This window comes from Anopheles nili, chromosome 2 (genome assembly GCF_943737925.1).
Source record: "Anopheles nili chromosome 2, idAnoNiliSN_F5_01, whole genome shotgun sequence".
Taxonomy (NCBI): domain Eukaryota; kingdom Metazoa; phylum Arthropoda; class Insecta; order Diptera; family Culicidae; genus Anopheles; species Anopheles nili.
The window spans coordinates 18,811,154-18,820,507 of NC_071291.1; the positions used below are offsets into that span (position 1 = coordinate 18,811,154).

Sequence of the window (9,354 nt, forward strand, 5' to 3'; positions counted from 1 at the left end):
TGGAAAAGAGAGCGAACGAAAGGACGACTGAGAAGAACATTCCGCGTCACACGTGCGAGGCAGGAATTAGAAACACATTAGGGCGCTATTAGTGATCCTTTTTTTTTGCCGGGCGGCATCACCATCATAATGCATGACCGGTCAATCACCAGCCCTCTCGTGAAATGATGCCCTCAAAAGCTCACACACCACCGGCGGGCGCTGATAATCGATTCGACGCACGATCGAATGTGATGAATTAATTTTTTTTGTTTTCCGTCCGGAAATAGAACCCGTGGGCGGCGGGAAAATAAGTTATCGCCAGGACAGCCGGTGCCGTGGTCGGGAACGAAGCGTCGTAAGACCTGTCAGTAGTAATCAAGATGCTAGAACACGCTTGAACGGCTTGGTCCTTGCCAGGCCAAAGGTGTCACGTCCGCCCACGGGACGGGTAACTTCTTCACATTTTTGGAACCGACGCTGGGAAGAAGCGTAAGGATGGACGAAAATAGACGCGCCTAGTCCGGTGGGGTGGGAAAATCCGGTGGAATGATTACATTTTGATTGCGGCCACCCAGTGGACTCGTAGTAAATGCGTCGATTTTTTTTCTTCCTCCAATCACTAATCGGTCACGATGGATGATCATAAAAAATGCATTGAACGGAGTAAGGTGGGGGTGTCCTGTTTTTTGCTCATGACAAAAAATACCACTCCACACACCGTACGAGTATTGAGCTGACTTTTCTGCCGTACGCTCGCAGGGTGTTACTTAAATAAAGCGCGGTAAAAGGTGCCTAATTATCGGCTGGTCAGCAACCAACACCTTCACCGGCAACCAACAACCAAAAGTAGCTCAAAGCGGCAGGACAAAGAACTCATTACCACGGACGGCGACCGTCGATAGCGGCACCGTCTGAACCATTAGCCGAACACAGACTAATGAAATCGAGTCGTTATCGCGGCCGTCCACTTGCCACTGCCGAATGAGATAGGACCACTGTACTGGGAAAGGACCTCTGTTGGGCTTCTTGATCGCTTTGCCGTTGCATTCGCTTCCAATTTAATCGTCAAACGACGCGAACTGTAACGAAATGCAGGACTTTTTTCACCTCATGCTCCCTGCATAGGCTTTAGAACGCAAGACCGGGCGTTTCGTTAGAAGGCTCCTTTTACGCTCATGTTACGCAGCGCTCATGTCGCTCGTTAGCGATGCGTCAACGACAACGTGTACAACAACGCCTCTGCTAATGTCCAACCTGGTCGGCAGGTCCTCCGGTTCAGGTGGTCCTATTTTAATCCTCACGTGTGGTGCGATGTGACGGTGTACACACACACGTCCCCTTGGCGTGTTGGAGACGTTAGAACGTTAGAAGTGAGAGAGCAAGAGAGGACGATTCCAAGCACCACACCACGAAAGCACGCTGGTCAACGTGAGAACCGGACCGGGGTTCTAAATGGAAAACCGGCTACCGGCAATGGCGCCCGTTGTGTGTCATTTGTCGTCGTATTCAACCGGGTTCTGGTAGCATTAAACGCACGAGGCTGCGTTACACGACCTGATCGCAAGTCGTAAGTGAAACTAGCGTTCCGTGGACCGTGGACCGTAGGGTTCCGTCTTTTCCGCATCACCTGGAGCCCCAAATTGTGGGGCTATTTTTAAACGCAAGCAACCGTTTCGCGAGGGACACCACGTGCCGGTTTGCTGAGCTGGCGGAAATGTGTAACGCGCGCGCCATCTGTCGTGGGAAATTGGAACGTACGGTGAGGCAGCTTAGAGCCCTTTTTGGCCAGGAAGATACCCCCTGGAAATGGCTCTGGTGGAAAGTGGCTTTCGACCAAATATCGAACCCAATATGAAGCCAGAAGAGCTTACTCTTGACGTCAATCGAAGGAATTGCCAGGACCATGCGAGGGAAGAAAAAAACAACAGGACAATAAAGGGACATGGGTCTTAAACGTAGCTTCGTTCATTGACCAAAAAAAAGGAATGAAAAGAAGAAAGTAAACTAGATAAATAATGCCGAGATGGAAACCGGGTAGTCCATCGGGTAGTGGCCTTCCGGTGGTTTGGTTTTTTTGGCACCACTGCGCTTCTAATGCTAAACCCTGGATTCCTACGCCACAAACCTCTCCCGCCCCACTCTAGATGAGCAGCTCCCTTTTTACAGCTACACCTCCGTCTGCTCGTCGTTGCTGGTGCAGGAATTGGTGGCAAAGTTGCAGCCCCACTTACGCGAACTATCACAGACCCGTTTCAGTATCGATTTCTTCTGTATGCAGAGACTATTGAGCTCGTCGGAGGGGTACCGCTCGAACTCGACTATGTACCCGTTCGCCACGGCCACGGCCGCCGCGTGATTTGGCGTGAGATACTTGCACGAGCCACCACCGGTTCGCGCGAGGCCACCATCACCGCCCGCAATTCGCACCTTGTGCGATTTGTGTGGCACCATCTCGGGCGTGTCCCCATCCGAACCGAGCCCGTCGCTGGCCAGCGTAATGTTTGCACCATAGTTGCTGAGCTGGTGCAGGTGTTGCGGATGTTGCTGGTGTTGCGGCACCGTCGGATGGTTGTTGAAGTGCGTGTTGCTTGTGGTCAGCTTCTGGAGCCGTTCGTTCGTCTTGCGATCGATGCCGAGAAGCCGACGGACGCCACGCCGGACGCGCTTGTTCCGGTAGGCGAAGATGAACGGTGAGCTGAGGTTCGCGATCACGACGGTGAAGATCGCGAGCAGTGCTTGATCGGACACGATGATCAGATCGACGTGGCCTTGCATTAGCACAAGGATACCATACGGTAGGTACGACACCAGGAACATGATGATCACGAGGATGCTGATCCGAGCGGCTCGTGACTCCTCACGGTATTTGAACAGCGAGGATGCGTTCGAAAGCCGGTGCCGGATCGAGGTCATGTAGCTGAGCGCTTTTGGCGGCACGTGTACAGCCGGTAGCGACAGGATGTGGTGTGGTCCAAGGCTCTCAAACTCAGCCGCACTGTACCGCCGGAAGTTGGGTGTCGAATGGACCTGCCGTAGCGTTCCGGCCACTGGCAACATGTCGGCCGTCGGTTCGTCCTGGCAAAAGCTAACGAGACGTCCAGCACTTTGGTTGCGACGCACTTTTCCAAGCCCGCCGCTAGATCCTGCAGGTCGATCAGGTGCAGGTCTATCGACCGTCGCGTCAGTCGTCGGAAGTGGCCCACTCGCAGTGCCCTCTGGTGGCAGGTGCGGTAGCAGAATACTGTTATGGTTGCGATCCTGTCGCAGCGGTGACTTCAGCACACTCGCCAGCTGAACTGCGGGCGTTTCCGTGTGCGCGTTTCCCGTCGGTTTGTGCGTGGGCGTTGGTGCGGGCGATTGCTGAAGCAGCGGTTTCAAACACGAATCCCGCTGATGCTGGTGATGATGATGATGATGATGATGCGGTATGCTGCTGATCGTGATCGTTTCATCCTCGTAGTGGATCTGCTTGTCGATCTTCATCGTGAGACCCTCGCAATCGGTCGATGAAGGTTTTTCAGCCGCGGGCCGCTCGGGAATGCTCGGGAGCGGTTGGATTTGGGATCCTTGCGTGGGCTGTTGGTGTGCGTCGATCATCAGCTGCTTCTCAGCGGCGGCCTGTTTCTGGGCGGACACGAGATTAAGCGCACTCTGGAGCAACGGGGAAGATCCGTTCTGGCGCATCCGTTGGCCACTTTCACGCGCTTCCGAGAAAATGCGCCAATACATGGCACACACGAGCGCGAACGGGATCAGGATCACGATCACGAAGTACGCGTACGAGAAGATCGTGTTGTACAGATCCTCCGAGATGTTCAGGTGGTGGATAAACCCTTCGGTAGCGGAAACGGAACCAGGTTGACCCACCGCTGTGGCCGCTGCACTTCGATTCACATCTGCGGCCCAGTGACTAGATTCGATGGCGGCTAGCTCTTCCGCCGTGAGCCGGTTCTTGAACAGCGTCACGTACTTCTGATCACCCCGGAAACCGGACGCAATACCAAACGCGATACCCAGCACCCAGCTCGCGATGATGAAAGCCCACGCCTTCAGCTCGGAGATGCGCGAATGATACCGGAGTGGATCGGTGATGGCACACCAAGTGTCTCCGACCACCAGCAGTACTGAAAGCGCCCCAAGCGCTACCACAAGATCGAGACCCCAACAGCGGATCTTCGTGAGCGTTAGATTCGGATGCACCGGGCTGGTCCGGATGAAGGGCGTCGAGTCCGTTTCGTCACTGCTAGTCGGCCCATCCACTTCCGGTTCGCTGCTGGGCGAACCGTCACAGTTCAGCGTAGGGTCTAGGGTGCCATTTTTTGGACACCGAACGATCCTCGTGCGATTTGGTTGGCTGGCGGCAGTCGCGGCTACAGCCACCGGATCCACCGAGGTCTCCGAAGTGCCACCAAGGGCACTGAAGGACACCGCCGTCGAGGGCACAAACAGCTCCACGCGGGCAGCCGACGGTGCTTTGGCGGTGAACGCATTCAACAACAGCGATGGGCCGAGAATGATGCAGCACACAAGGTTCACTATCAGCAGGTTGATCACGAACCGGTTGGCGGTGGTGCGCAGACTTGGCGTCACCCAGAACGCACCCAGCGCCAGGATGTTAACGCCGATCGAGCTGAGCAGCAGACCGCCGACCAGACAGTCTATGGCTAACATTGTGCACCGTTGGTTGGTTCGTCCTTGCTGCCGTTGGCTTCACGCACGCACGCACACACGCCCGGACTCATCGCGGTTTTTTTTTCACATCAACACCCAACTGGAGCACCTTCTTCGGTTCGGTTGGAGGGTTAGTTTAACTTGGCGGCACGGTGTTTTTTTTTTATGCGGGGGTGAGAAAGCAACACACACACACACACGCGGGTGCTCGTTTTGAGACAAGAATGTCGTTCACAAACCACGCGTTCTGCGGCACAGTGCACTAGCGAACTGTGCGGTAACTGTGGCCGGCCGCCAGCTTGAAAAAGACACACCAACAGGGTGGCAACAAACACACCTTCTCTGCTTCCGTTTTTTTTTTTGCTTTTTGCTTGCTTGCTTGTTGCCTTTCACGCAGGGAATCGTAATTTATTCCGGCTCGTATGGTCGATGGCGCGTTCTACGGGGCACACTTGCGAACTCGCGCGGACACTTTGTCACCCGGTCGGTCGGTCGGTCGGTATGGCACTGGCCCCGTTTTTCCCACGCACACACACACACTGAGATGCGGTTTCACGGTTGGCTCGGTTGGCCCTGCCGTTTTCGTCGTCGTCACCAGTACTTGCGCTGGGTTTCTGCCCCTTTTTTTGCACGGAAACGGAAAACTCACACGCGGAAGGAAGGCCAAGCCCTGCCGTGGGTCGGTCACTTTGAAGGTGGACTTTAAGCGCGTTCACTTGCACTTGCACTTGCACTTCCTTGGCTGGCGGTTTAGAGGTTCACGTTTTGTTTCTTTCTGCCTGTTTATTTTTTTTTTCTCACACCCGTAATTTTGGCCACAGAATTCGTCAAACGAGACGCTTCAGTGCACAGGAGTTTGGTTGCGCCCGACGGTTCTCCCGATTGTTGTGCTCGTTTTGCGGCGCCTACCAGCGGAAAAACGCCACGCGGCCACACGTCGAAGCGTTGCGCTGCGTGCGGAAAAATCTACGCGAACCGTCTCGATTGCGACTGCCGCACTTCAACCGAGTGCGGCCAGGTTTTGTCCGGCTTCGTTCGGCTTCGGATCGGTGGAGCCGAACGCGACTCTAAACCCGTGGATGCCGGGCATTTTGGTGCGTGTGCGCGCAGTGTGGGTGCGAACTCGTGCCGAACGCGTCTTCGGCTGTCAAGCTTCGGGTTCTTTTAAGGGGGGGATGTGAAAAGCGCACACACCTTGCACCCGAATCGTCTTTTGTCTGGGGGGGGGCGAGGGCGCACTAAACCGTGATGGCCCCAACGAGATGGTAGGGATGCTGCACGGCCCTACGCCACCCTAAGCGGGTGTCGGGTGTTTTCTCGGAGTGTCGTTGAGCTTCAGCTTTCCGCATTCGGTCGATTGACCGGCTGGTGTATGTACGCGCGTGTGTGTTGTACCCCAAATTGATTGACTTCTCGTGGACACCGGGGGTTTGGAGTCGCGCGTGGAGCCGTTCTTTATTTCGCAGGTTCCGTCCAATTTAGAGCAAGCAACCGTGTGGGCCAGCGTTGCGCGATGTTTCGCGCTGGTGCTTCATTATCGGCGGCACTAGGGCGCCCGTTGGTGACGTTGACCTTGCCCAACCACCCGGTGGAACTTTCGGTTTTGTTTGGGACGCACACACACACACACGCTGCGCCTCGTTGGGGTCTGTAAATGAGTGGGGGGAAAAAAAAAAGAACGAAACGTATTATTGTACAATCACTGCCAAGCAGCTAGACGTGGAAAACTTGCTGAACGCTGACGGTGAGATTCCGCAAACAATGTCACGCCATGTCCGCCCGGGTCCGGGTGGGCTTTTTTCTAATCCATTTCGGTGTTCTCATCGTACACGTCGGAATTCTCAATGGGAGCGATTACACGCCGGCTCGGAAAACACCACCAGTTTTCTCGCCCTTCGTGAAGGATTTTCGGCCGGCTATTGATTATTCATCAGCCGGCGAACGTGTGGCGTTGGCCGTGGCTAAACCCCGAGCCTCCAGCACCGTGATGGTCGGCAGGAAATGTAACCGAATGGCCCATCCTTTTATGGCCCATAACACACCCTCTCGCAGGCCACAGGAGACAACGGTGGGAGGTTATTTATGCGCGTACTTTTGCGCCCACCCTCTCTGGGCGTGCTTCCTTACGATGCGGGGCTGATTTTAGTGAAAGAACAAGTTTTCCACCACACCCTCCGGAGGTCCGGAAAATCGATCGTTCAGCGAGAGGTGATTCACACCTCGCATATCCTTTGCTCTACCAACTGACCTGATCCATGTTGCGTAACGCGTGTTCTTTTGACATCGATTACGCGGCTCGACGATAGCGACGTAATCGGGAGTGGGGCGGATTATTGACACCTAGTTAAAATTTGCTGTCGAACGTCCGACCCCCAAAAGGAGGTGGACGCCCATTACATCGTAAACGATCGGGTTAATTTGCCGCCTCAGGCAGGAGTGGGGCCCTACAAAACCTTAGCGTACGCCCACTGGGCTGTGGAGGTATCGAGGGCCAGTAGAGCGCTTTTCCGAGGAGAACGAAAATTGTGGCCCTTGCAAAGTATAAAGCTTCTAAGAGTAGAATGAAAAATCACTCATTTAAATAGCTCTCAAGCAAATGATGGCACTTTTTTGGCTTCTCTTCAAAGGAGTAAGGCTTTTACTTTCTACTGTAGCGTAATTTCATTTCCTCTGAAGCTACTGAAACATTGAGCAATTTTCCTAAAAAAGCTTTCTGATTGGATTTATTTTCTACCTACTGGTACACGGCATCACCATCCAACATTAGCCGAAAAGGTAAGCTGAATTATGAAATAGGATGTTAGCAAAAAAAAATAACCAAAGATTCTAGTTTCAATTACCGCCAACAGATGGCGTTGAGCTAGGATCCTAATAGCTAGATTATGAGACCATTTCCAGGCGCATAATTCAACGGAACCTACGGACGATGGTATCGATTAATCTTGCCCAGCAACCGAGCCCTCCCCGTGGAGTATTATGCAGCAAACGCACCAAACGAACCTATTGTGCTGTAATCCTTTCGCTCACATTTCCTCCAACTCCACCTTGTGACGCAAATTTATTCCACTCTTCGCCGCAGAATCCCGCGCCCATGCCTGGGCAGGAGGAAAAAAATGAAGAAAAGATATCTTCGTCCGTGGCTCCGTCCCGGCAAAAGGGTCGCTCATTAAATATACATGCGTTTTCGGGCAGTTGTGATTTGTTGTACTATTTTTGTTTTGCGCTCCACTTTTCGCCACCGCGCGCATGCAAGAAAAGCATCCTGTACTGACGGACCGGTGCGTCTTTTCCTTCGCGTCCGGTTGATTAACTATGCAGGGCTGGTTGGAAGACAGGCGGACTTCGGGGCCTTGGATGGGGCACCGGTTTTGTTGTCCTGTCTCGCTAAAATGCCATGCAAACAATGACGATGCAGAAGCAAAAAGCGTGCCTTTGCCCATGAAAAGACGCTCGCAATTAGTCAGCCTGATGACGAGTGAATGAGAAAGAGATCGAGAAAGAGAGAGAGAAATAGAGAGAAAGCGACAGACCGATCCGTTGGCGATCCAAGACGTCTTGGCGGCGACATCTGCCTACTTGGATGGCGTTTGAAAAATTGCCCACCAAACCGCCCGAGTGGATGAATCCTCAGGTTCTTTGTGGCTCTTTAAGGTGTTGCCGCCGTTGGGTGAACCGCGATAAAAAGGCGGCAGCGAGAAACCCGAGATTGTCCGGACGCCGTTGTAATCCGGGCTGGCTTAGCTACCGACAACGTTTAGCGCTCGTTGCTTTCTGTGACGGGCCGGCCACCGCTGGATTACAGTGTCTAATATTAGCAAAACGCAAAGTCCCACCCAATGTAAGGGGCTGATGCGTCTAAGAACAAAAGTGGTGTAAGTTTCTCTGCACATTTCACTACTCCCAGGAACAGCACACTCGCTGCTGACTCAGCCACCACTTCGAGCTGCAGTTGAAAAGTTGATGAATAATGTCTACACAACAACTCGTGGGAATGCCCACCTGCTGGATGTGGGGATGCCCAAGGGCGATCACGTGCGTGTGTGTGGATCGAAAGATCCAGAGATCCACCATCGATCGAGGGTCAGGTTCATGACTCTCTCTCTCTGCCCATTAAGGTGGTACTGCTGCAATCCACAACGGATCCGCAGCGTTCTCCAGTTGCCATGAGCGTTCTGCGAAACCTCTGACCAACAGCTGATCCGTGTTGTATGTGTGTTCCAACTTCGTTACGGTCCGGTGGAAAATCTGATGAAATTTTGGCCCCTCTTTTGGTATGCGTCGTGGCCACCACCACCATCGAACAGCGGTTGTTGGAAGGCACAAGCGGGTCACGATTCAAGTCAGGGACAACGAAATCCAGTTTCAGCCGCCACCACCGAGGCCAGTGATGACCTCTTTCGGGGTCACCGCGCATGTTGCCCTCTCCCCTCCTCCACCAGCGGCCATCTAGCGCTTGCATTTGCTTTGTTGTTGCTCGAAAGCCGAGCGAAATACCGGTTGCATCGGTTCCACGGAAGCGAAGGTGAACCAAATTCCGCAACACAACAACACCACGCTGATAACGCACAGTCGGTCGGTCGGTCGGTCGGTGTTTTCACCGCGATAACTCACCACACGGGGATCAGCTCAATCGCGAAGCCTTGACAAGGTATCGGTGCGATCCGATTGCCATCACATCGAGGTTGGCGCGAGATCGGAGCC

General features: G+C 53.8%; 1 protein-coding gene across 1 annotated transcript; it reads right to left on the reverse strand.

Annotated features, from left to right (window-relative positions):
• Nucleotides 1-2,148: 2,148 nt before the first annotated feature.
• On the reverse strand, nt 2,149-4,653 carry LOC128720803 (uncharacterized). Its single transcript, XM_053814498.1, has one exon. It carries the CDS (start codon nt 4,651-4,653, stop codon nt 2,149-2,151), a length of 2,505 nt encoding a protein of 834 aa, XP_053670473.1.
• Between the last annotated feature and the right edge of the window lie 4,701 nt (nt 4,654-9,354).